The sequence below is a fragment of the Triturus cristatus genome, chromosome 2_2, assembly GCF_964204655.1.
Source record: "Triturus cristatus chromosome 2_2, aTriCri1.1, whole genome shotgun sequence".
NCBI classification, from domain to species: Eukaryota; Metazoa; Chordata; class Amphibia; order Caudata; family Salamandridae; genus Triturus; species Triturus cristatus.
The window spans coordinates 409,236,630-409,264,374 of NC_140582.1; the positions used below are offsets into that span (position 1 = coordinate 409,236,630).

Genomic DNA, 27,745 nt, shown 5'->3' on the forward strand with positions numbered 1-27,745 from the left:
CCTTCTCAAATTTATTCTTATATTGATTACAAGAGTATTGTTTTCCCATCACGTTTCCTGTTTCTTCCGTTTTTGACATAAAATCTTTATTCAAAATGTTGCTGCTGTCTTTATAAATGAATGTCTTAAGTCTAATTTACATGTTATGATCTTTTAATAGGTGTACCGTGAAGGCAGAGAAAATGAGGGTGATTTCAGAAAGCTAGAAATGCTTCACCAAAGGTGCCTGCTTGCAGAGCGTGCAAAAGATGACCTTCAGATAAGCCTTCAGAGTGCACAAAACAAAGTGAAACAACTTGAGATCAAGTAGGTCATGTTTATGCAACAGTATACAGCAAAACCTTTAATCAGTGTTAAAACAATAGCTCTGATGAAATAATGTGGGAGGCTGCTATTGCTGGTTCTCCTTTAACACCAGTAGATTTTGACTTATAATCACCAATTCCTGGTCATTTGCGTTAACCCAGGCGCAACTATGCATTTGGGAAAATTTTCTGTAATTTCCTGCCTGTGACGTCATCAGATTCTGTGATGGATGTATCCCACCTCGAGAAGTGACAAGATGGAGCCACGTATAAGGGCTACTACATCTGGGCGCTGATGTCAGTTTCTTTTTTTCCCCGATGCGTATCCAGAGTTTACTCCCGTTGTTTTTTAGTGTTTTTCAGATTCTGCCAAAATTCTTTTTCAACAGTATGCATTGATGCCTCCCCCTAAAACCACAGGTTTTACAACTTTGGCCTTTAGGAAACAGATGTTGATAATAGACAACATCTATCTTTGGTACCTAGGATCCGAACAGGATTCTAAAGCCTGTAAAAAATGCACCCTGAAGTCATCAGGGAGTAAGAAGTCAAGCTGTACATCACCAAGCACAAAAAGTGGGGTTGGTCCTATTTGAGGTCTTGAGCCAGGTGCTTAATGTCGCCTTTAGTTGAATCCAAGAGATAGTGGAAATGCAAGTCGAGATGCAAGCAGAAGAAGGCTAAAAGAGATTTGACCAGGTCCGTCATTCCTTTTTTAGGGTGAAGTTGTGCGGCCTACATATAAAAGCTCGGAATGCTCTGCCGGTGTCTGATTTGGACTCAATTTCAGGTTTGAAGCTGATGTGCCCCTAATTTCCCAGACCGTCTTTGACCTTGCAGCAGATTGTGGCCTTCATGGCAGTGATGCTGTAATTTCAGTCCCTCTGCCGAAAGGCACGGTGAGGCTCCCAGTTGAAATTCACCCACTGTGTCCTCCCCCTCCACCGTTCAGCCTCTGCTTGGTCCTCAAATAACGCAAGGCCCTCCTCTTCTTTGTTGACTCAGTCCGCGTTGGTAGTGCCATGCTCCAGAGACGCCGGTTCTGGTCTCCACCCTAATTCCAATTCTGAAGCTGCCTTCACACAGACCTCAGCCTTTGTCAGTCTGCGTAATGACTAATGCAAAACCCGTGGCTTTTGAGGATTTGCCTCCTGTTCCTTTGCTTTGTCGCCCATACTATTGGAGGTTGAAAGCTATTTTAGATACTTACTCCTATGTGGTTTAGGGGCTCAAATAAGTGTCCTACAATGATGATGAGGATGTGGACAATTTACTCCCTCCTCATTACCATGATGCTAGCTTCTAACTCGACCATCAGAATGCCAGTGGTTGGGATACCTTGCCTGAAAGTGAAATGGATTGAACTATTGAAGAGAGTACATCCTGTGGTAGTATGTAGAGCCGCAGAGGTTCTGGATTTACAATTGCTCACTGTAAAGCCAAAGGCAAACTTACTGACTGAAATCTTGCAACCTAGGCTTTCAGCCACTGAGCTCTACTGATGAAGCCCTGGCTGAGACTGTTATGGCAACCTGACCTAAACCTTGTTCTGCACTCCCTGTCAAATGCCTGATGGCTTGCCACATGCAAAAAGAACTATTAATGGACAGAATGCAGAACCATGTCATACATTCACCCCAGTACAGAGATCTGGGCCTAAATCCATCGTTTTTTTGCTCACCATGCCATTCCAGTTTGGACACAGCCATATGCAAATCAGTCTTGACCCTGTGATGGCTTGCCAAAGGCCTGCTCCTGGGAACCTGTCTTTGACGTAGAAACTTCTGATTTTGGTGAGTCTTGTTGCTCAAGTTTTGTACACAAGAACCTTGGGACATGGTGGGTGACATTTTGCCCACTTACCCGTAGGAATTTCAGCCTTTCTTTGCTCAAAACGTACATGTCTGCCAGGATGTGGTCAAATAGATGCTTAGGGTTGCTCTGTACACCACAGAATGAGTTGGCGTTGCCATGGGCAGAAGCATCATCATATGACATGCGTGGATACATGCTACCAGTTTCTCCATCATTGATGACTTGCCTTTTACGGTGCAAGATGCGAGGCTGCTCTCCAATTCCACCAACGGTTCTGAGCAGGGGCAGCACTCAGTCATCTAAGCAACCGTACAGACTTTTTATGGCTCAGAGGTAGAGGTGGTGACAGAGGCTGTGGCCACCATTAGATGCATATAGGAAAAACGTTTTTAAATGGTCCCTATATTTTACCATAGGAAGATCTACAACCAAGTGATGAAGATCTCTCCATGGTAAAGAATGCAGAACATTTTAAAAGTTTATTCAACTTTGATACATTTTTAACATAATGCTTATATAAAATATTATTGTAAATTAAGTTTATGTATTAATCTTAAATGTAGAGCAAAAGAAAAGAATGCTACAGCACTATTAAGTTTGAATTGAATCTTTCATTTAAATATATAAAATTCAATTAAAAAAAAATCCCCACCTAAAGTAAGAAAGTTAATATTTTATTATGCATTACTCAATTTTAAAATTGATTTATAGAATTAGTTTAATTATATATCAGTAAAAGGTAATGTTTTGTTATTTTTTAATTCAAAAATGTTTGTTAAAATATTTTATCATTAAAAAAATTAATATGTATTATTTTTAGATATTTTTCTTAACATTAAATTTACCTTTTTAACTATTTTAGATCATTTAATTTAACATTATTTCTTATTGTGTTTTATTTTAAGCCTCTATCTGCCTTATTTTCTATGGGCGGGTATTGCAGTAGCAGTGGTTGGTCTTGTGTCGTGCTGGACTTACGTCAGCTGTGAACCAGCGAAATATAGTATTGCTTAGTGGTCCCTCTTTGGCTGTAGTAACTTTATAAAAGCAGTTTGTGAATATCAGTGGGTTCACTCTTTTGTGGGTGGGTGCATGTAACCCCACTTATTCCTCCTTAAACATCGCCTATTTTGCTGTTAGTACTCCTCATTTTTTAACCACTCCCCTTTGTCCCTCTCACATTTACTACTAAGTATTAGTGAGATTCTTTCCATGAAAAAGATGGGAGAGGTGAAGATTTACACTCGTAGGTTTGTGAATAGCGATTTGTAGTAATCTAGTAGTACTATTGTAGTACTAGCAAATGTACTACAAAATGCAGTTTGTGAATAGGCCCCTGTGCCTTTAAAGGCAATTCCACTTCTGTAGCGAGTCTAAGACATTGAGGCCATGGCCCAAAAGTAGCAGTCTGGTTCCTTGGTCCCGGCCTGGATGGTTCTGAGGCTTCTTGGTCTACTGGCATAGTGCATATGGCTGGTTCGTCATACCTATTGCCCCACATCCATACTCTGCAGTGAATTGTTTACATTCATATGCCCCAGGAGTGGGGATGCCTCTTGAACATCTGCATAGCAGCACAGGCAGTGGGAGATCTTCAGTAGTGGATGGCAGATGCCAAACGTGCATGTGGCAGACCATCATGCCTGCCCCATCCAGAGTTCACAATGGTGATGGATGTTTCTTCTCTGTGCTTGGGAGGTCACCCGTATGTGGTAGAGATTATAGACCTCTATTCCCTGGTGGAGCAGCATCACCATGTTGACCATCTGGAGCAGTGTGCCATCTGTGGGACACTGAAGGCCTTTCTGCACTCCATCAGGGGATGGTTGGTCCAGGTCATATTAGACCGCAAACCACCATGTGATACTGCAACATACAGAGTAGTGATAAGTCCCGTGCCCTTTGTCTAAAGGCTCAGAAGTTGTGGCAGTGGTCGACACCCGACAGGATCTTCCTGACGGTTAGTCACCTGGCAGCTTCTCTAAGTGTTAGAGCAGCTAAACTCAGCAGGCGTCACATTGATATTCACTGGTGGCTCAGGTCTTCTTGGCACAACGTGATTTTCCCTTAGTAGATGTGTTCACTGTCGCCAACCGATCCTCTTCAAGCCAAGATATTTATCCTCTTTTCATTTGTTTTCTTTTTGGGCTGATAAAGCTTTGCTTTGTGCACAGTTAAAGCTTATTTATTGGTACTTTTGGCCTTTCTTCTTTTTAGTTGTCTTTGATAACCATAGAAAGATCTCGAAGTGGTAGCTGTGGCGAGCAGCCTTCAGGCTTATCTTGAAGGAAGGAGTGTTAAGCTACTTGTTTTACCAGTTTAACCATGTAGTGTAAGTGAAATGAAAAAGAACCACATAGTGTATATATAAAAATACATCTATGTATTACACAACACTGATTAACACATTGGTGTATCTCCTACTCAGAGATATTAACAAAAATACACAACAATACTTCAATTGCAGTAAGGTAAGTAGCACAAAATACAGTGGTCTCCAGGGGGAGATCAAATCATATGTTAAGAAAGTGGAATGCGAACTACAGGAGAAGACGGCACTTGCACCAGAGGAGCCGGAGATACAAGAAACCACCCAAGGAAAGTACCCAGGAACCCCATGGAGGCTGTGTGCAGAGTGGGAAGACAGCCGCGTGCCCTATTGAAGTCAATGAAGAAGTCGCAGTTGCAGTTTTGCAGAAAATGGGCAGTCCCCAGAATTCCCTTGGAGAATGGAAGGTTGGAGAGCCACCCCAAGTGTGGATGCCCCGGAGACCAGGTTACCCACACCAGGGAAGCCAGGTGCATAGGGATGAAGAGATGTTGGAAAGCTGTGTAGACGACAATGAAAGACATGGAGAAAAGTGCCTCTGGAAGCAGTCCAGTGGAATCCAAGGGTAGATTCTGGAAGTGAAGAACATGTAAGCAGAGGGGACAGAGTCTATGTCACGCAGGAGTGACCAGGAGGCACGGAAAAGCGATGACACCAATGTCGATGGTTCAGACGAGTTGACGGTGGCTGTGTTGGTGCAACTGTGAGGACCAGGCTATGCTGGGGAAGACCAGGAGCCGTGCACAAGCTGTCCCATGTTGGTGACCAGGGGTCGTTGTCCAGCAGGAGCAACAACAAGCCTAGGTAGCCACAATTGGCGTAGAGAACGAAGAAGGTGCAACTTTGGGACCAGCAAGGTCCAAGGAGCTCGCCACAAGCAGGAGCGTCAGAGCGGGACCGAGCAAGCAGGGGATCCCACTGAAGCAGTAGAAGACCCTCAAAATGACCACAGGCCGCAGCCACAGGAGTTGCAAGAGGACCTCAATCTGCTCACCAAGACGTAATGCCCACGGTGCAGAGTATTCGGTGAGGAATATGTAATTGGTAGACAGAGGTGCTGGAAGCTGGAGCTTCTTGTAGCCGGAAGATCTCTGGAGTGCAGAGCCAACAAGCCTTGGCAACAGCAAGTTGGCCTCAAGGGAGTTGCAGAACCACCACCTGTTTTGCTGAGCCTTTCGCAGTCCGTGGGACGTCAGGAGCAGCAGACCGTTCAGCTTAATTGCGGTGCATGCAGATGCAGTGGTGTGACTCCCTCACTCCAAGGAACATTACTTCGGGTGTACTTGATGCCCACAGGTCTTGTGAAGATCCTGGAAGAAGTACAGATACAGACGATGAAGAATACTTGCAGAACAGCAAGAACAGGAGCAGCGGGAGTCTTCCTTGATGCAGTCTTGGTTCCAGGCGCAGTCCAAGTTTTCAGACGGTCGAAGAGTGACGTGGTTTCAGGCTTACATCTTGTCCCACGGCTAATCTAAGGAACCACCCACAGGTAAGCCCCGTAGTACCCTAAGGAAAGGGTTGGATCAACTCTGGTCCCACCCAGAAGAGGGGAAGGACAGAGGGGAGGATACTCCAATGTCCTTTGTCCAGTTTTGTGCCAGAGCAGGAGCCAATGGCTCCCTGAACTGGGTCAAACTGGAGTATGCAAGGAGGGCACCAAATGTACCCTTCAGAGCACTGGCAAGCGCCCCCACCCCAGCCCAATACCCTAAGTTCTGTCTCGGAGGTGGGCAACCCTCCCTGCGACAGAAAACCTATTACTCTACCTTCCCTTGCTCGGCTTGGCTTAGCAGCAGGAGGGAAGAATCGTGTCTGTGTTTGTCAGCAGCACTAGCTTGCTGTCGGGCCCTGAAAGGCAGGCACCAGTAGTACAGGGGGGTACCCCAAGGGAGCCCCCCAGTACTTGGGATCATACTTCCAACACTGGAATCGGTGTTGGGGTATGATTCCAACATGTTTGATACCAAACATGACTGGGTTTGGTGCAGCCACTATATCATTAGACATCTTGTAATGACTGATGTCCACTATATGTATTAAAATGGCTGACCGCACGTACAAAGCCTGGAGAATTGACTCCAGGGCTTGTAGTGGTGTCCTCCTAATGCAGGGGCACCCTCACATTTATAACCAAGCACCTTGCCCTCAGGACTGAAGAGCCTGCAATAGGGGTGACTTATAGGTTTTTAAGAGCAGTGACCTCGGATGCAAGCACCATCTCACACAGGCTGCAATGGCTGGACTGTAGTCACAGTTTGAGTGGACTTCCAAGGGTGGCGCAAAACATGCTGCAGCCCATAGGTGTCCCCTGGTGTACCTATGCCCTGGGAACCTTAGTACCTTAGTACCATATACTAGGGACTTACAAAGGTACACTAGCAGCCAATTGTGGATGTACAAAAGTACTTAGCATGGTCGGTTTAGGGAGACAGCACAGTGATTGGGATTCTGATTAGCAGGATCCCAGTCAGACTAGTCAAAAACATACAGACACCAACAATAAAAGTGGGGGTAACCATGCTAGAAGGATTCTACCTTCCTACAGCTTTCTTATACGTTTCCCCTGCTCTTTTTATTATGCTGCACTGGGACCTTAATTTGGTTCTTACCTTTTTGATGTGTGCACCGTTTGATCCTATGAACAGTTTCACCCTGAGACTTTTTGACTCTCAAGACTGTTTTTCTCACTGCCATTATTTCTGCACATCACATCCATTTATTGGAGGCATTATCTGTTCAGCTGTCATCTACCACCCTTTTCCCCGAAAACATGAAGCTTCCTTTCTTCCCAAAGTGGTGTTGCCTTTTCATGTGGAGCAGTCTATCCCACTCCCTGCATTCTTCTCTTCATTAAGGCACTAAGGAGGAGGAGAGGCTACACAGGTTGGATCCTATGCGGGTTCTTTGAGTCTATATTGGGGAATGATCAACTTTATCGGATTTTCCAGTGCAAAGAAAAGAAAGGCAGCCCAGAAATTGACTATATCAAGGTGGATTGTCCTTTTCATTAAGCTATGCAATGTGTAGGGACATTTGTTTGTACCTTTACAAGGCACTACTGTATTGACTCTCAACCCGCAGGAAATAATATTGTGCACCCCTGGTCCAGCAGGACTTCTTGGTTTAAAGTGTATTCTTCAGACACGCCACGACTCCCCCCTCCCACCTGCCCCCCCCCCCCACACCTTTGGGTATAGTACTACTTTGATATCAGTTGAAAAGGTGAGGAATCTGTGGTTAGTCATATCCAGCAGAAGAAAGAATTACTTACCTTTGGTAACCTGTTTTGTTTGGATACTCAACTGATTGTTCATTGCCTAACCGCCTCCCTGTTTCTGTGCAGTAGACCTTTGGTATTTTATTAGGTTCCAAGTCACACTGTGTACGCTGTCAACTTCTTAATTTGTTGATCACTCTTAGAGCACTTCAATCTGATGTCACTACGTAGTGATAATGCATGTGTGTGGGTGTGTTGTAATTTCTGGAGGTGGGACGGAGCCACCATGTGTCTGATGGCACCAACGGCTAGCCCACAAGAGCTATTGCAGAAGGTTTTGCAGGTACAGCCTGGCTCCTGGGAGGAATTTTTAGTTAGAGTATCACCAGAAAGAGCTTTACTGAATGTAAATATCTTATTTATCGGCGTCCTCATGTGAGATTCCTAGAAGTCATTTTAAAATATTTTCGTTCTAATGGATACCTATTTCTTCAGATTCTACCCCTTATATATCCCAGGTGCTTGACTGAATCCAGAAACTTCCTACACAACTTTGTCCGATACCGAAATGTGGTCCTTGTGCAGTCTCTATGCCAAAAGAGGAGTCATGGTCATATCACTTGGAGTTGTATAGCACCCAGCCTAATACCTTGACATCACTTCCTTTTCTTCCCACACCTTTTACATGTATCCAGCGCTTCTCTCCTAGCTTTGAGACAACATTATGTCACATTCTTCTCAGCAAGTGCAGTGTGTTAGACATATGCCCCCTGCATCCCACGCTGTCGCGTTCTCTGCGACAGCCTACTGTTACGTCCGCTCAGTGCCACCCACATTCTTATTTGCAGTGCCCATGCCTTGCGGGATATGACAGCAATGATTATTTCAATCATTCTTGACCATCTGAAGGATTATTTTTTCAAGGTTATCTGCGAAAGTCAGTACGTGTTCAGGCATAACATCAAAGTGGATCTAGACGCAGTAGTTTCAGTGGACAGGGCTATGCGATCCTAGATTTCCTTGCTCTATCACACATAGCTGCGGCCTACTGGTTATATCTGGATGTCCAGGTCACACTAATGAAAATGCCATTTAATTGCAAACATCTCTTCTGCAACAAAGCACATGCAGTTTTGGAGTCCATTAAGGCTAGGAGGGCCATGGGTCAGTCTCTGGGGCTTCTATTCCTAGCAGAGGACTTCTGCCAGTTTCAGACTTTTCGGGGCTTCTCTAAGGAGTTACAGTGCAGGTGCACAGACTTCAGGTTAGCAGCAGAATCCATTTGTGCTGCAGTACAAGGATAGAGGCAAGGGAAAGGGTAGCCAGCACAACCCTTTCTGATTCCTGATCAGGTCCAATCCTATACTTATGAATACTTATTTGCTCAAGGACAACTTTGGGATGCTGTCCCTGTCTCCTTTTTTATGCTAAAAGCAAGAGACTGGAGGATGCCCCATGAAATTACAGGTTGTGTACTTCCACATACTTTTAGTCACTGAGGAAGTACCTGGTAGCGTCCACTCATAACCAGTTTGTGATCCTCACACCTGCACTGACATCGGCACCACAGTCTTCACGAAGGTAATGACTGTAGTTGCAGCCCATATCTTGATGTTGGGGATCCCTGTGTTCCCATATCTCAACAGCTGTCTGCTCAAAGCCTGGTGCTAAAGTTGGTGTTGCACGACTTGCAGGCACCAGCATCTCTTCTGTTCGACTTGGCATTTCCATCGACCCTCCCAAGTCTCACTTAGATCCCTGAGCGTCCCCTGTTCATAGGGGAAGTACTTGATAAAACATTTGAGGATCTGGAACATTTACAACATGATTCTAATATTTAAGACAGAAGTTCAGGTACAAGTCCAGTCCTAGCAGTTGCACGCCTGCTGGATCTACTGGCTTCCTGCCTCCTCCTGACCATGCACGCAAGGTGATTCCTGAGGGTCTCCAAGTATACCTCTCCAGGAAGTGGTTCCCTCACGAGGAAAGTCAGGTGGACACTTTTCTGATTTCCAGGGACACTGTATCGGACTTGGACTGATGGTTGACAGAAGAGAACACGATTTAAGGGATTACCCTCTGCCCGCCCCTGCAGCCAAGGTGTTGTAATGGCTTTCTTTTCTAGCTCAGCCTAACGGCGTTACTCTGGTGTGTCAATCGTCTTGATCCTAACAGCGCTGACACGCACAGCTTAACGCCGAACAGCGCTGACACGCACAGCTCTTTGCTACCAGACACTTGGTTATTGGACCAGTTTTACACAGCATAACAAGTTTTGTTTAAGCTAGTGGTTCTTGCCAAAGTACTTAAGGGTAATTGCCTGGTTTGCGAATTCTTTTCAATCAACACAAGTTGTTAAGTAGGTTGTGCGGTATTTTTTTGCACATCTATATTTCCTCCTTAACATGCAAAACGTCACTGCAGCCCCATTTTTTCTACAATCCCCAGGTGACCCTCCCATTAAATGGTCCAAGTGGAAGAAGGTCTTCGAGCGCTATGCTCGTGTCTGTGGTACCTCTTTAAGTGTGGAGAGGAAGACAGCTTTATTGATGCATTGTCTGGGGTCTGAGGGACAAGATGTCTTTGACCATTTACCTGATGTCCCTAGCAGTTCCAGTTCGGGTCTCAATGAGTATGAGCAATGCATTTATAAACTTGATGCTCACTACTTGCCAAAAGTTAGCACCATCTTGGAAAGATATCATTTTGGCAAATGTATGCAAAAGGATGAGGAAAATATAGAGAATTATATAACGGAACTTAGACGCTTAGCTTCCAGTTGTAAGTTTGACGCACTAATGGATGAAAGAATACGAGACCAGTTTATGCTTGGTTGTGTATCTGAGAAAGTACGTGATGAACTCTGGATGAAAGATGAACCATCTTTGGATGAAGTTCTAGTAGTCGCTAAGAGAATAGAACACTCTTTACAATGTGTAAAGGTGATAAAGAAGGATCTTAACAAAGAAGTGTCGGTGATTAATACAAGTTCGGCGTCTAGGAAAGAAGCAGACAAGGGTGACTCTCACGTAAAGACACGTGTTAAAGATATGAGTGCAAATAAATCTAGTGAGAATCCTAACAGGGGTGGGAAGTGTTACAGATGCAATAGCACTTCACATTGGGCAAATGATAAGTCATGTCCTGCACTAAATGTTACATGTTCTCATTGTAAGAAGAAGGGTCACTTTGTAAGTGCCTGCAGGTTCAAAAATTTAAAGAAAAAAGTTAGTGAAGTCTCTGATGGCAGCACATCAGATCAACATGATTTTGAGTGTGGACAAATTGTGGTCCAGGTTGGGGCTGAGGGGCCTCTTGATTTCATCTTGGTGGAGGGTCACAGAACCAAGGTTTTGTTTGACTCAGGAGCCAAGATTACTATCATTTCTAGCAGATTCTTTGAGGATAATTTGTGCAAGAAAGTTAAACTATTGAAGCCAGACATTCGTCCAACTGCATATGGAGGTGATCCCATTGAGTTAAGGGGTTACTTTAATGGTCTAATTGAATACGGGGAACGTTTTGCTAGTGGGAAAGTTTATGTTTCAAAGAAAGGTGATAGCATCATCAGCTGGTGGCACCAAAAAGATCTTGGTGTCATGTTAGACCCGAACAGCAATCCTCCTATCATTCTGAGAGAAAAAAGGAGTGTTGAGTCGGTGGTGGATGGTTCTTCACTACAAACTCTTTTGATAAGCCAATATCCACTGGTTTTTGGTGACAAACTAGGTTGCCTTAAGGGTTACTGCCATAAGATTAAACTTTTTCCTGGCTCAGCTCCTGTTTCCTGTAAAGTCAGAAATGTTCCGTTCACTGTCAAGGAAGACATGCTTAAGGAGTTAAATAAACTGAAGTCCCAGGGCATAATTGAGGAGGTGGAGGGTACATCTTGGCTTGCTCCGGTGGTGGCCGCAAGGAAACCTGACAACTCTTTGAGGCTCTGTGTGGACCTCAGACAACTCAATAAATGTGTTCAGGTAGATAAATATCCCTTACCTAACATATCTGAGCTGTTGAGCATGGTAGGTGGGGCAAAGATATTTAGTACAATTGACCTAACATCGGCGTACCATCAAATCTTACTTGATGAGTCCTCCAGAGATCTAACTGCCTTTATTACTCCGTTTGGGACATTTAGATTTATTAGACTTCCATTTGGCCTGGTTTCTGCTGCCTCAGTTTTTCAACGGGTCATGGAGAAGGTCTTAATTAACATCCCTGGAATTTGTGTGTACCAAGACGACATTTTGGTATATGGATCTACGGTTGCTGAACATGAAAGAAGGGTTAGGCAAGTGCTGGACAAGCTTACCTCTCACAATTTGACTGTAAAGAAGGAAAAGTGTAAGTTTGGTCTCAACAAAATTGACTATTTGGGACACACTATTAGTGCGGAAGGTGTAGTTCCAAAAGCTGACCTTGTAAATACCATTAGAGATCTTGTGGTTCCTTCTTCCAAGGAAGAACTCATGAGATTTTTAGGTATGGCCGAATACTATAATAAATTCATAAGGAATTTTGCTGAGGCTTGAAGTGTGAGAGGTAAGCTTGTCCAGCACTTGCCTAACCCTTCTTTCATGTTCAGCAACCGTAGATCCATATACCAAAATGTCGTCTTGGTACACACAAATTCCAGGGATGTTAATTAAGACCTTCTCCATGACCCGTTGAAAAACTGAGGCAGCAGAAACCAGGCCAAATGGAAGTCTAATAAATCTAAATGTCCCAAACGGAGTAATAAAGGCAGTTAGATCTCTGGAGGACTCATCAAGTAAGATTTGATGGTACGCCGATGTTAGGTCAATTGTACTAAATATCTTTGCCCCACCTACCATGCTCAACAGCTCAGATATGTTAGGTAAGGGATATTTATCTACCTGAACACATTTATTGAGTTGTCTGAGGTCCACACAGAGCCTCAAAGAGTTGTCAGGTTTCCTTGCGGCCACCACCGGAGCAAGCCAAGATGTACCCTCCACCTCCTCAATTATGCCCTGGGACTTCAGTTTATTTAACTCCTTAAGCATGTCTTCCTTGACAGTGAACGGAACATTTCTGACTAATCCAGGACTAAGCCAGCTGTGGAATGTTAGTGAGCAGTGAGATCATTATCTTGTTATGTGTTTTGTTTAGGAGTAAAGGAGGGAGATATGTTGTAATGGCTTTCTTTTCCTGTAATTACATTTTGTCTATGTTCTTCACTCTGATGATGCTTAGTGTTCTGGAATGTCAGGACTAAGCCAGCTGTGGAATGTTAGTGAGCAGTGAGATCATTATCTTACTGACAGTTGGGTGGATGAGTTGTTTATACCTACTACTGGAAATAAACCTAAGTCACCCTACTTCAAGCCTCAGCATCTTTCTTCTTCTGAGAGGATTACCTTTTCAACACAAGGCCATTGTAGTGACAGACGCAAAAGAAAGAGCTTGAGGCAATCCAAGCCCATTCAACCAGGACAAAATCTTCCACTGCAGCTTTAACCAGGTAAGACATGGTGGCTCAGATTTGCAGGATGCTGACATGGACTTCCCTTTACACCTCCGCCAAACACTAGTGTTGTGATTCAGAGGTGAGGAATAATTACCATTCCTTCAGACCCCAATTGTGCAAAGGACTGCTTGGGAACCTATTCAAGAAGTGGGGAATCTGCAGATAGAAGTATCCATAAGAAGAAAAAGTGACTTACTTTTGCTAACAATCTTTTGTTGTCTCCACCTCTAAAGGTGCCGATAAAAACAGCTTGGGGACTGGTGTCAGGACGCCTAGGTGGGCTTTATATGGCTCCAGTGACGTCACCACAACTCCACTTCCGGCGTTGATATTGATTCAGCGCCCCATACTGGCACAGAAAAGCTATTGCAGAAACCAGATTCGGTCTATGCCTGAATATTTCTTGAGGTGAGTAATCTGCAGGTAGACCGAGTATCCATCAGAAGGATTATTACTGAGATAGGGAACTTTTTCATTTAAATACACAATACCTGAAAAAAACTTGCCTAAACTGGGCATGACCTCTGCTGGTCATTTTCTATAAAGAATGTTAAATAGAGGCAGTTGCCAGAGAAATAAAAAAAAGAAAGCACCTAAGAAGAAAACAATTCTGGTATTTTACTGACCTCTACTGGTCGTTTTCTATCAAGAGAGTTAAATAGAGGCAGTTAAACAAGCAGAAAGCGATTCTGGTATTTCACTGACCTCTACTGGTCGTTTTCTATCAAGAGAGTTAAATAGAGGCAGTTAAACAAGCAGAAAGCGATTCTGGTATTTCACTGACCTCTACTGGTCGTTTTCTATCAAGAAAGTTATATAGAGGCAGTTGAACAGAAAAAGAAGTCCTTAAGCGGAAGCAGACAAGTCCAAGGGCTGATCTCCAGAGCCCGAAAAGTACATATGAGTATATACTAAAGTATATATAAGAGGTCTCTAATACTCGACCTAAAAAGCTGTGTTGTTTAAATCTGTTTGTAGATATATCTAAATATATTTATATAGTATTATACATGCAAAGTGAGATTTAAACGTTTTCAGCAAACGTGTGCATGTGACATTCACAATCCTGGTAGATGATGAGACATTCAGCGTCGAGGCACTCGAGAAAAAGGTTATCTGAGGAGGCTCACTTGGCATCGGGATACTTTTCACTGTAGAGATATTTTTGATGCCTGCCTTTGCGATTCCGTCTTGATAAATTTTTAAGTCCTTCAACATTGATGCTCAGTAATTTTTTCATGTTTTAAAACACAAAATCTGAAAAGCATTGCAATAGCTAGACATGATGGTGTGAAATGTGTCTAGAGATTCCATATAGGAGACTGAAGGACAGGGAAGAGTTGTTACTCAGGGTGAAATGGGGCAGTTGGGCAATTACCGTCTGGGTCCTTTATCTCAAGCAGGACAAAGAAGCAAGTATTCTCTGTTTCTACCTGGAATGGGAATTGGTCAGAACTCCACCCCAGGGGGAGCTGGTGATGGTGAGGAATAAAAGGGATTATGGGCAGGGATGCCAAGAACTTCCCTTAGGCCATTCACAAACATGTTCCTGGTGGATGTTAAGGCATTCATCATTGAGACACTCAACATCAGGGATATTTGCAGCGACTCGTTTCACATTGAGATACTCTTCTCTGTCAAGTCATTTTGATGCCTGGTCTTTGCCATTCCACCTGGATTCACTTTTAAAACCTGCAACATCTAACTTCATGCCCTGTGTCTAGGGCCTGAGTTGAGAGAAGGGTTAAACTAATTTCTCTTCCATAACCTGTAGAATACTTGACTGAAGACCTTTTGCCCATCCTGGCTGCAGAATATGATCTGCAATCTCCACAACAGCCCCTGACCTCCATGGTCCACAACCACGAAACAACAGGTTGGAGAATTTGCATGAATGTTCGGTTAGTTAAATTAAGGATGGGCAGTCAAAGTAGCTGCAAAGAAAAGAGTACCTCGAATAGGATTTAAGGACACCCAAATCCCCTGAAAAATAAAGATTTAACAAGTGCTCTCAACCCAAATGAAGGATGTTGGAAAGTGGGTTATTGGTAGGGGCAAATGTAGGTCTGCCACTGGCAATAAGGCCACTAACACATGATAGGACTCAGCATAGGTCTTGGAAAATTATTCCTATTCTCAACCCTTAGTAAGGTGGCTGCAAGCAGACAGCCTTAACTTCAAAGACGGGTATGTAAAGCATTTAAAAACACCATTTCAGTAAATAATTAAGACATGACACATAATAAAAATCCAACCCCAATTTATAAAAATCAGGAATATTTTTATCTTTAAAATGACTCCACAACGACAAAAATCCAATTTAGGGAACCGCAGATATACATTTTCAAAGATTTATTAAAATATAGCACTTAGAAGATTATAGCACCAAATTGTGATACCTGTTTGCGATAAACCGGGCCAAAGTCAAAGTTTCAGGCCGGGGGCGATGGAGCCCTGAGCGGCTACAGCTCGCGGCAGGTCCCGGTCTCAGTTTCTACCTTCACACTTAGAAACATTTCTGGAGCTTTTCTTCCCGAGGGCCCTCAAAGCTCCCAGTCAGTCCGGATCTGGTCAGGGTTTGCCGGCTTGACTTGTGACGTGGTCCCGGTCAACTTCCATGGAGCGGACTTAGAAAATTTCTCAAGATCGCTTCAGCGGGGCAACCCAGGAATCCAGGCCAGCACGCGATGGAAGGCAGGCGGCTTGGCTCTCGCAGTTGCTGCCGGTCACCTTTTCTACGAGCGGACTTAGAAACTTTTCTGGAGCTTTTCCTCGCGGGGTCACTCAATGCTCCTCATGTATCCGGATCCGGTGAGGGTTCGCCGGCTTCAGTTTTCCTCTAGTCCCGGTCAAACTCTGGAAGTGGGACCATGGAGCTTTTAGCGGGACGAACCTGGTTGGCTTGGCCTGCTCGCGGTTGAAGGCAGGCGGCTTGGATGGCAAGGTTGAGCCGGTCCCTTTATGGAGCTTTTTTTCAAAGTTGCTCCAAAGTTCTTCAAACTTCTTGAACTTCTTCCTGAAGTTCCTCAAGGGGTCCTAAAGTGTCTCAAACGTACTCCAAGGGTCTGGAAGCTCCAAGATGGTCCTTGAAAGTTGAGGACGTCAGTTCCCACATCCACTGGTACAAAACCCCTTACAAATCCATTGATGGTTCTCCAAGGTGTAGATTTAGTTGGTGATGTTCCAGATGAGCTCTTTTAACCTGTAGCTTTCAGGGAGTCCTTTCTTTAGTTCTTTTTCAGCAAGATAATCCACAGGGCTGTAGTGTCAGATGGTGCAGTCTTCAGAGGTCAGGCCTTAGAAATCTTTGCACAGCAAAACTTCTCAACAGGGCACTTCTTGCTTCAGTAAGTTTCAAGCAGCAGATCTGGAGGGCTCTGCCCCTCTCAGATAATTATTCCATGTTCTCTGGGTCAAGCAGGAGGTCACTTCTGACCAATGGGAGCAGGGTAACTCCTCCAATATATGACCACATTCTGTAGAGTGTGGCATTATTTTGTCCCAGAGTGCATCAAATCTTCCAAATCCATAATGGCTGATTTTCCAGCAAGGAGGTAAGAGCTGGCTAAACACACCCCTAGGATGGCTAATTTACTTAGACTCTCCCCCCTGCATCTGCTCATACCTTCCTGAATCCTACCATCTGCCTAAGGTGGGGAGTTCAGAGCTGTAAATGACACTGCTCTTGACTCTCCTCTTTGAAGAACATAGTTTACGACTCTTCCCCCTGGCCTTGCATTCCTATGGAACAGCACACTGCCCTGCCAGCAGAGCTGGTTAACCACAGGGGCTCTTTATCACCTCTTCAAGGCAGCCTGGCTAATCTACTTAACTCTGACCAATCAGGGCAGACCACTGGAAGGCTGAATTTGGACTTACAAGCAAAAAAGTCTTATACCTTCTTGTATGTACACTTTAGGAGAAATGCAACAATATGGTATTGTTGGATTTATTAATACCATTCTGGGAAGTCTTTGAATTGTATTTTTAGCCCTCTCCTATCAAGAGTTATTAATCAATAACTTCCTACCACGTTAACCTATGTAACAGGGGATTTGCAATGGGAAAAATGACTTGGGCCATTTTTCCAGCACCAGGACTTACAAAAACATATTTTATAAGTGCTTGTCCTATAGCTACAGGAACCCCACCCCATGTGCAACTAGGGGAGACTTTAGGGGTTCTGAATCTGCACAAATATTGCAGATTTTCCCTCCACAGTGCTCCTAGCATCAAAGTCTAATTTGAGCAGCACTTTACCACAAGGTGGGAGTGAATGTGAAATTTCACTTTACCTAGGCATATAAAAACTCATTTTATAAGGGTGTACCGTATACATATCTGACCCCCCACCCCTGGGATACCTAGGGGAGACCCTGGGGGTCCCTAATATGGCACAATATTGTAGGTTATCCATTTTTAGTGCCCTAAAAACCAAAGTCGAGTTTGGGCACAATTTACTTTTTAAAAGCAGTCCTGGCACCCAGGGCTGCTTTTAAACTGACCTCAGGCTTCAGCAGTGCACACATGCAAGTGTAAAAAGAGCTGCTGGCCTGTAAACCGCCATGCCCTAGGGTACTAGGGACTTCTAGGTAGTTTCAATCCCCTGCCCTATTATATACTAGGGGCCTATAGGGGAGATCATGCCAATCACAGGGGTACCCCACCATACCATTGTGTACCCTAGTGTATGTAGGTGTTTTAACTGTATTCTAATGTGTCTCTTTCAGCATAGCACTGGCCCTGGGCCTGGTTAGGCAGAGCCCTGGGTCAGTCAGAGTCAGTTACCACCAGTATCAGTAAGCAAAAAGTTGGGGGGTGCCCAAGGCACAGGATGACTTTGCAACAAAGGAAAACAGCAGACAAGCATTATCCTCCTGAGTATCCCAAACAAAAGGCACTGACGGAAGAGCCTCATCTTGCCTTCCCCTTCATAGAGGTTACAGACCAGCTTCTCAGGACACTACTACCTGCAACACTTCAGATTACAGTATCTACTCTCCAAAAGCCACACACACTACTTTGAGAGACCTATTAGATGATGTGCTTACTTTTCACTAAGTCATCAATTGGCTGACATTGAGGCCATCCCTCCTGTGTCTGAGGCCTACCTTGTTTTGAGAGACTGCTAAGTGAGCAAGTTGTTCCCTCAGAAGTTCATGAATTGTAACTTCATATTGCATTTCAGTGAATATCTGGTCCGTGTGCCAAGATTAAAAAAGGCAGAATGGGTGGGAGATCCTTTCAGCTCAAGGCAGCATCATTTTGAAATAAGCTGTCGCATGCCTTGAGAGCAACTGTGAACTTGCTGAGTTTTAGGAAGAATCTGAAGACATGCCTTTTCCTCAAGTAGACAAGGTAGAATACAGTTTTTGGTATAAAATAGCTTAAGGGAAGTTACCTGCGCAAACTGATTGATTGCATAGCGCCATGATGCCCTCTGGGTTAACGCTGCGCTATACAAATGTTTAACAATAATAATAACTTTGTATTGCATTCCAAAGTATACTTTTTATTGCATTCAAAAGTGTTACTTAAAAAAAGAAAAGAAACGTCACCTGTTTTTTTTTTATTTTTACAAAAAAACAAAGATTAGTGGAGCAAGTTGGAAGAAAATGAAAATAAGAATTTCAATACCAAGGCTAAGAAATGAGCAGCAGATTTTTTTTTAAATGCAGTTCTGTCTTTGTGTTAACCCAGAAATACAAGTACAGGAGAGTACCTTCCAGGACAAAGAAGATGTGGGTCCATGATAGCAACAACAAGAGGAAGCGGCTGAAGCTGGGATAGGAAACAGCAAAGTAGAAGAGGAGCAATAGCCAGGCAGATGGCACAGATGGTAAACGCAAACAAATAAAGAGGGACAAATGTAAGAGTTATTGGATTGAAGAGCTTATAAACGGATGGATGTGAGGGAAAATAAGAGGGAAACTGAAGTTTACAAAAGCCTACAATTAATAATTAATACCTGAAAAAGAGGAAATGAGAATTGAAAATAAATGAGTAAAAAAATGAAATAAGTAAACATTTTGCAAAGCAATCAATTCCCAAGAGCTATTACTTTAAAAAGCTAAAAAAAGAATAGAAAAGTAATATGAAATTCTACGTTAGGTCAGTGGTTTCAGGTATAATTAATCCCGCAGTGCATACCTTTGTCACTTCTTTCCCTGTTAGACTTCTACAAACAATGTTGGAGTAAACGTACGGACCTTCTGAATCTGTGCCTTTTTACTTTGTGCCACACTCACACCAAATTCCTTAGTATTATCTGCCACGAAACCTCTCCAGTGCTTTGGGCTCTTTTTCTTAAGCTCCTCTGGGAAGATAGGCTTTATGAGGAGGAAAGATGATCAAACACTGGCCACCTGGCATACATCAGCCATGTCCTCTGCTCATGTAGAGTAATACAACGGAGGTGCGTGTAAATCGATGAGAGGGCTGTGGAACACTTTCATAGAGATAAGTGCAGCCAAAGACAATAAATAGTTTGCAACCTGACCCTACGTGCTCATAAAATTCTTGGATCTTTCCTCCATAGGATCTTCTCTTTTCGATACTCATATGGATGTCTAGATTCAGTGCATGAAAAATGGAGCTGAGATACTGAAATTAGCGGGATTCAAGAAATTTAAGGTGTTACCAGCTATCCACGGTCAGAGAGGCCAGCGATGTTATGTTGCTTTTGGAAAGACTGCACCATCTCAAAGCTGTTGAATAAACATGTGCAACAGAGCTTTAAAACACATACATCCACATATCCATGGTAAAGAAACCTCCTACTTTTGAAGCGGACAAATTTATTATCTTCGGCCGCATGTTGTCTCTGTATGCCTTTTTGAAATGTATGGGGGCAGTGGCAGAAGCACAGCTGAGACAGAGGTAACTCTGTCTCCATTGGCTTCACAGTCTCAACCAGGGTGGTGGCGTCACACGAAGAACATGCTAATTAGAGTTTCGTTATATTAAGATTTTCCGTTCAAAGGAAGACTATTAATCTTTAATAAACTGCTGTGTTTTGCTCTAAGCTTTTCAACAGAGGGGCTGTTCAAAAACTGACTTTATTCACGAATGAAAGCAATGGGAAATTTCAGGTATCAAAAAAAAAGTAGTGCCAGTCTGGATCTAGAAGATTTTCTGCATAGCCCCTTGCATGCTGTTAAGTGGTGTAGTTTAGCTCCGCATTTTCTCCACAGGTGGCAGGCCATAACATACGGAAGGTGGGTGCTGCAGGTAGTCCAACAAGACAACACCTTTCCTTTGTGTCCCACTGCCTTTTCCGTCTACATTGGAACAGCTTTCGGAGGACCATTTGTCCATTTTGCTGAAGGAAGTCCAGGCTCTTTTTGAGAAAAAAGGCCTAGAGAGGCCTGGCCTTGGAGACTGAAACTTGCTTTTACTCCCGTTATTTTCTAGTGCCAAATAAGGACAGAAACCTTCATCCTGTTTTAATCTCTGACCTCCTAATTTCTTACTGTGGAAGGACAAATTCAAGATGCTCACCCTGGCCCAGGTTCTGTCTGCCCTGGATCCAGGAGACTGGATGGTAGTGTTGGATCTTTAGGATGCCTATGTTCATGTTCCTGTCCTGCAGGACCACAGGCGCTACTTGCGGTTCAGGATGGACCACGAGCATTTTCGGTTTGCTCTGCTCCTATGTTAGCCTAGGAGAGGAGTAGGCCTCACAGTAGTGAAAAACAAATTTAGCTGTTTGTCACTAAAAGGACAAGTAAAATATAAACGTGCATGTTCTATCTTTTAGTTACCCAACACCCTTCCCTTTGGCTTCCTAGGGCCTTCCTTTGGTGTGCTTTATGTATAATAAAAGGAGTGTTTAAGGCTTGACAAGTACTTTTAAATGCCAAGTTGAAGTGGCAGTAAACTGCACACACAGGCCCTGCAGTGGCAGACCTGAGACATGGTTAAGGGGCTACTTAGGTGGGTGGCACAAGCAGTGCTGCATGCCCATTAGTAGCATTTACTTTAGAGACCATGGGCACATGTAATACACTTTACTGGGACTTATAAGTAAATTAAATATGCCAATTGGGTATAACCCAATGTTACCATGTCTCAGTGAGAGAGCATGTGCGCTTTAGCAATAGTTAGCAGTGGTTAAGTACGCATTACCCTAAAGCCAGCAAAAACAAGTACAGAAAAATGATCGAAGGCAGGCAAAACGTTGGGGTAAGACCACCCTAAGGTGTTGAGGTCTGACATTTGTCCCCCCAGCTGAAAGTGGGGAAAGTCACCCAACTCCTTGGGAGCTCTCTTCACTGAGGAAGAAGAATCTGGAGAGAACATCAGCATTGGGGTGGTCAGTCCCCATGGGCGATGCTCCACCATAAAGTCCACTAACTCAAGAGATTAGGATTTTCACTCCTCATCTGGATGAGCCATCTGAGAGGCCTGTGGTCTGTCTGAACCCGTAAGTGAGTCCCAAACATGTATGACCTCAGCTTCTTCTGTGCCCAGACCACAGCAAAATCTTTTCTTTCAATGGCACTCCATCTCTGTTCCTGTAGAAGTATCCTCCTAGTATTGAAGGCTACTGGTAGGTCTAGGCCCTTCTCATTCAGACTGCTCCAGTGCCGTACTCTGAAGCGTCCATCTTCACATTGAATTCCTTGGAGATGTCAGGGGCCCTGAGCACAGGTGCTCTGCCCTTGGCTTCCTTGAGAGAATAAAAGGCTTTCTGACAAGCCTCTGTTCAGATCACCAATCTGGGTTTCTTCTTGTAAATCAGCTCAGTTAAGGGGGCAACAATGGTGCCAAAGCCCTTAACACATCTGTGGTAATAGCCAGTGACGCCAAGGAAGGCTCTCACTTCTGTTTGGGTCTTAGGTGGATCCCTAGCCATGATGGTTTCAATCTTGGCCTGAAGAAGTTGCAACTTGCCTCCACTTACCAGGTGTCCCACATACACCACTGAAGCCTGCCCAGTGTGGCACTTGCTGGCCTTGATTGTCAAGCCTGTCTGTGTTGCAGGGCCTGGAGCACCTCATGGAGGCGATTCAGGTGTTCCTCCCAGCTGGTATTGTAGACAACAATGTTATCTAAGTAGGTGCGACAGAAAACCTCCTTACCTGCCAGGACCCTGTTAACCAACCGTTGGAAGGTGGTAGTGGTGGCACCGACAGTCGCACATCAGAAGATCAAAGGTGGGCAGCGTGTTGGCAAATTCCATGTATGAAAAAGAATTAGTTTAGGTGCCAATCATTGTAACAGAAACACCCCACTACCGTGGGTGTTGATGCAAGGTCTCTGAAAAGATTGCCGTGCTAAACTTTAGACAGACGGATGTACGCCGGCACGCAACAATATTAGTACAACATTGATTGATTTTTAAAAATTGAAACACAAGATCTATGTATTCTAACGATCGCTCAAATCACAGGATATGACAATATTTGGATTTGTACTGAGGTTCTCTCAAATTCAATAATCAGTGTGACATTTAGTCAATACATACTGTACATATATTCATACAAGAAAAATATTTTTTCTAAAACATTTCATGTTTATACAGTTATTTTTTCAAGGTCCAGTTCTTGGTGCTGGAAGAAGGGAATAGCACGGTGAAATAAAGACATGACAGCCGACACGTGTTTTGTTACATTCGTAACTTCTTCAAGGCTGCAATAATAGTAATAGCATTCATGAATAATTGATTTAAGGGAAATTTAGTAAATACATATGAATCAACCCAGTACCGCTTTATACAAAGAAAGTAAAAACGAAGGCCCAAGTGAAGAAAATCTCAGATTGATGTGAGAGAGTACAAAAAAGCTGTAGCATTAGTGAGACATGCATATCAATGGATGGGCCATTATATCATTCTCAATAGGAATAGTAGGACAGGTGGGAAAATAGGACTTAAGTGTAATAAAATCTGGTAAGGAAAGGTAGATATACTCCGAAGGTAACATGCGAAGCAAGCAACACCCGAAAGTGAGTACTATTCATGGAAAAACGCAATTATTTGAATAGAGCGTTGTGGAACCCAAGCCCAATATCATATGGTAAGGAGGGTTCTAACCTTAGCTACATAAGGGTGACGATCCTCAAATGTTCATAGAGAATCCACCAAAGTCGTGTCATCTTTGTTGATGTCTTTTAAACATCGTGGAAGAGCCACAGGTAAAAACTATTTCAGCAGTTTGTGGTCTAGACTTCTCAACTGAGATTGCAAACACATGAGTAAAAGAAGAAGAGAAGAAGCTGCAGGCATTCTTCTATTTAGTATGGTCCGATTTAAATAACTGTGAAAAGTCACTCACGCATTAAAGTGCTAGTCAGAGAGAGCGTAGGATATGGGCATGGACTCGTCACAGTTCATGGGTCGATTCTCCAAATAGGTAGTCCTCCATTCCTAATCTGTGCAAGGTTGTCCTGGTAATCAAAATATAAGACATATGTGCAAAATGATAAATCAAAGTTTGCGCTTGGTGTTTGAAAAGATATTAGTGCTAATGTGTCACTTATGTCAAAATACTTTGTATGCCTGTAAGTTGTGTGATTAAAAAAGTAGAGGTACACGCAACGTGCAACTTGAGGGCAGTGATAGTTTTCTGGAGTCGCATACATCTAAATAACTGAAAGAATAATGGATATAGAACTCTCTGGCAGCTTTATACTTTTATCCCTCCTTACTGGTACGCTTAAGTTCCTCATAGTAACTACTGGGCATGGGGACTCACTCCAAAATTGCCACCATGCTTCCAACATGGACTTACTAGTCTCTTTTCTATTTCTGAAATTGATGGCTGTTTGCCTCTCTAAAATGGCGCCATGCATCCAACATGGACTAACTAGTCTCTTTCTATTTCTAAAATTGATGCCTGTTTGCCATTTTTTACTTCAAAATAACTGAGAGAACAATTCTTACTGTTAAGTTTAAGTTCCTCATAGTAACTATAGGCATGGGGACCCACTTCAAAATGGCCGCCATACACCCCACATGGACTCACTAGTCTCATCTCTATTTTTAAGATCAATGCCTGTCTGCCATTTTTTACTTCTTGAATCGGATGATCCTCCAAATTTGCTGCTTACCTTTAAATATGAAGGCTTCACTTGCACCCGGTTCCTTACGTGGACCAGTAGGCCACGAGACAGCAGACTCATCTGAATAGTTACGGGTAAGTGTTTGTGCTGCCATTAGGTGAAACACTTTACCCTGAAATGTTTTATGTAAGTTTAGTTCAAACAGTCCGACTTTGGGGACGTTTTTGTAACTATATTCAGGTATTTCATCTTTATTTACAGACGCATACTTCAGCCCAGAGTTGACAAACAATATACTTATAAGTAAGTTTTATTTATTTCAGACCTTTTACCTTCTTCTCTTCTACCTCTTAAATGGGTTGGCCGCCCTCTGGGACTCAGCTTAACATAATACGATCGACCTTATCTTACTTGTCAAACTCATCAATATTTTGGTAAGGCTCTCAAATTGTATTAAACAGATAACGATTGTACCTTATTTGGTGAATTATCCTAAATGTCACTACAGATACTGGGGCATTTATACTTTGGTACTGGAATTTGTTATACTGCATTAAATAGATAATGAAGTAACATATCTATACAATCTAAAATTTCCGCATCTAACTTACGGAATTTCCTTTTATGTAGAAGGATGTATCACTGCCCTCAACTTGCGTGTACCTCTACTTTTTTAATCACGCAACTTACAGGCATACAACTTATTTTGATGTAAGCAACACATTAGCACTAATGTCTTTTCGAACACCTAGCCCAAACTTCGAAATATACTTTTGCACATATGTCTTATATTTTGATTACCAGGACAACCTTGCACAGATTAGGAATGGAGGACTACCTATTTGGACAATCGACTCGTGACGGGTTCTTGCCCATATCCTATGCTCTCTCTGACTAGCACTTTAATGCGTGAGTGACTTTTCACAGTTATTTAAATCGGAACATACTTGATAGAAGAATGCCTGAAGTTTCTTCTCTTCTTCGTGTCCTCACCGTTTTATTTTATTTATGTGTTTGCAATCTCAGTTAAGAAGTCTAGACCACATGAACTGCTGAAATAGTTTCTCCCTGTGGCTCTTCCATGACGTTTGAAAGACATCATCAGATTTCAAACCGCACATATAAGGTGCTTATTTATACCTTATCTTCTCTCAACTAGTCATTAAGGACATACTGGCTACATATAACTATTTACCTTCATGCCTTAGGACTTATTTCTTGGCTACTCTTTTTCGTTATAATGACGACACGACATTGGTGGATTCTTTATAAACATTTGAGGATCGCCCCCCTTATGTAGCGAAGGTTAGAATCCTCCTTACCATATGATATTGGGTTTAGGTTCCAGCACGATCTATTAAAAAAATTGCGTTTTACCATGAATAGTACTCACTTTTGGGTGTTGCTTGCTCTGCATGTTGCCTTCGGAGTATCTGATTTTATTACACTGAAGTCCTATTTTCCCACCTGTCCTACTATCCCTATTGAGAATGATATAATGGCCCATCCATTGATATGCACACGCCTCACTAATGCTACAGCTTTTTTGTACTCTCTCACATCACTCTTAGATTTTCTTCACTTGGGCCTTCGCCTTTACTTTCTTTGTATAAAGCGGTACTGGGTTGATTCATATGTATTTACTAAATGTCCCTTAAATCAACTATTCATGAATGCTATTACTATTATTGCAGCCTTGAAGAAGTTACGAATGTAACGAAACACGTGTCGGCTGTCATGTCTCTATTTCACCGTGCTATTCTCTTCTTCCAGCACCAAGAACTGGACTTTGAAAAAATAACTGTATAAACATGAATTTTTTTTGAAAAAATCTTTTTCTTGTATGAATATATGTACAGTATGTATTGACTAAATGTCACACTGATTATTGAATTTGAGAGAACCCCAGTACAAATCTAAATATTGTCATATCCTGTGATTTGAGCGATTGATAGAATACATAGATCTTGTGTTTCAATTTTAAAAAAATCAATGTTGTGGTAATATTGTTGAGTGCCGGGGTACATCTGTCTGTCTAAACCGTTGGAAGGTAGCAGGGGCATTCTTTAATCCAAAGGGCATCTTCCAGAATTGGTAATGGCCCTCTGGGGTGGAGAATGCTGACCTCTTCTTTTCCCTCACTCAAGGTGATCCACCAGTACCCTGATGTCAAGTCAAAAGTACTGAGGAATGTGGCAGCGCCCATTCTGTCAATGAGCTCAACAGCTCTGGGAATTGGGTATGCAGCTGTCCTGGTGACTGAGTTGAGTACTCTGTAGTCCACGCAGAACCGGAGTTCTGGTTTGGTGCCCAGGGGGTGGGCAGCCTTTTGCACCAGCACCACAGGGCTCGACCAGGGACTTTTGGAGGGCTCAATTACCCCTAAGGCCAGTATCTTCGAGACTTCATCCTTGATGCAGGCTCTCAGCCATTGTGACAGTCTGTACAGTTTGTTCTTTACAGGTGGACTGTCTCCCGTGTTGACATTATGGACACACAGATGTGTGATTTCAGGGGTGAGGAAAAACAGTGAGGCCTACTGTCCCAACAACTGGTAACAGTCACCTTGCTATTCTGGGGTCAGTGTGGCAGAGAAGTTGACATCCTCCACCGACACATTTTGTTCCAGTGCAGAGAGAAGGTCAGGGAGAGGTTCACTCTCCTCTTCCACACCCTATCTGTCACAAGAAGCATGCACCCTTTGGACCTCTAAAAGTGAGGCTTTAACCTGTTGACATGGAGCACCCTTAGGGGATTGCTTGGTGTCCCCTTACACTCCTTGACTTCATATGGGCCAGTCTATGCGTCAATCAGAGCTGTGGCCTCTACTGTCTCCATGACCTGCACCTGTTGGCCAGGCTGAAACTCTACTAGTGTGGCCTTCTGGTCATACCAGAGTTTCATCACCTCTTAGCTGGCCTCTAGTTTACTCTACACCTTCTTCTAGGTTTGGTGCATCTGATTGCCCAGGGCCAGTATGTAGCTGGCCACATTCTAGGGGGCTGGGGTAGGAGGATTCTTGGGAGCTTTCTCCCACCCCTCCTTAACAAGGCTAAGATGTCCTTTAACATTGTGTCCCTAGAGGGGTTCAAAGAGACTGAACCCTACTTCTGTCTGTGGAATCTCCCTCTAGGCAAAGAGAAGGCATGGCAGGAGGATGTCCCACTTACGCCTCATGGGCTCAAGCAGGCCCATAATCATGCCCTTTAAAGTCTTGTTAAATATCTCAACTAGACTGAAGGTTTGAGGATGTTAGGGTGTGGTGAACTTGTATGTTACACTACACTCCCACACGGACTTCATGAAGTTAGTGCCTCTGTCAGAAACTACCTCCTTGGGGAACCCAACCCGGGTAAAAATCCCCATCAGAGTTCTCGCCACCATGAGTGCAGTCACTGTCCTCAGAGGGATTGCCTCTGGGAAGCAGGTGGCGTGGTCCCACCAAGACCAGAACAAACCTGTTGCCTAGCACTGTCTTAGAGTCCAAAGGTCCAATGATGTTGATGCCCACCCTTTCAAAGGGGGTACCAACGATGGGTAATGGGATCAGGGGAGCTTTGTGCTTTTTCCCTGACTTCCCA

General features: G+C 43.5%; 1 protein-coding gene across 2 annotated transcripts in view; it reads left to right on the top strand.

Moving 5' to 3' along the window:
• The window catches only part of SCLT1 (sodium channel and clathrin linker 1), a 589,184-nt gene that overhangs the window by 315,937 nt on the left and 245,502 nt on the right, over window positions 1-27,745 (top strand). For both annotated transcript variants that reach the window (XM_085641492.1, XM_085641491.1), the window contains exon 15: window positions 161-306. In XM_085641492.1, the coding sequence (XP_085497618.1) occupies window positions 161-306 (146 nt within the window). The remainder of the gene's footprint in view (window positions 1-160; window positions 307-27,745) is intronic.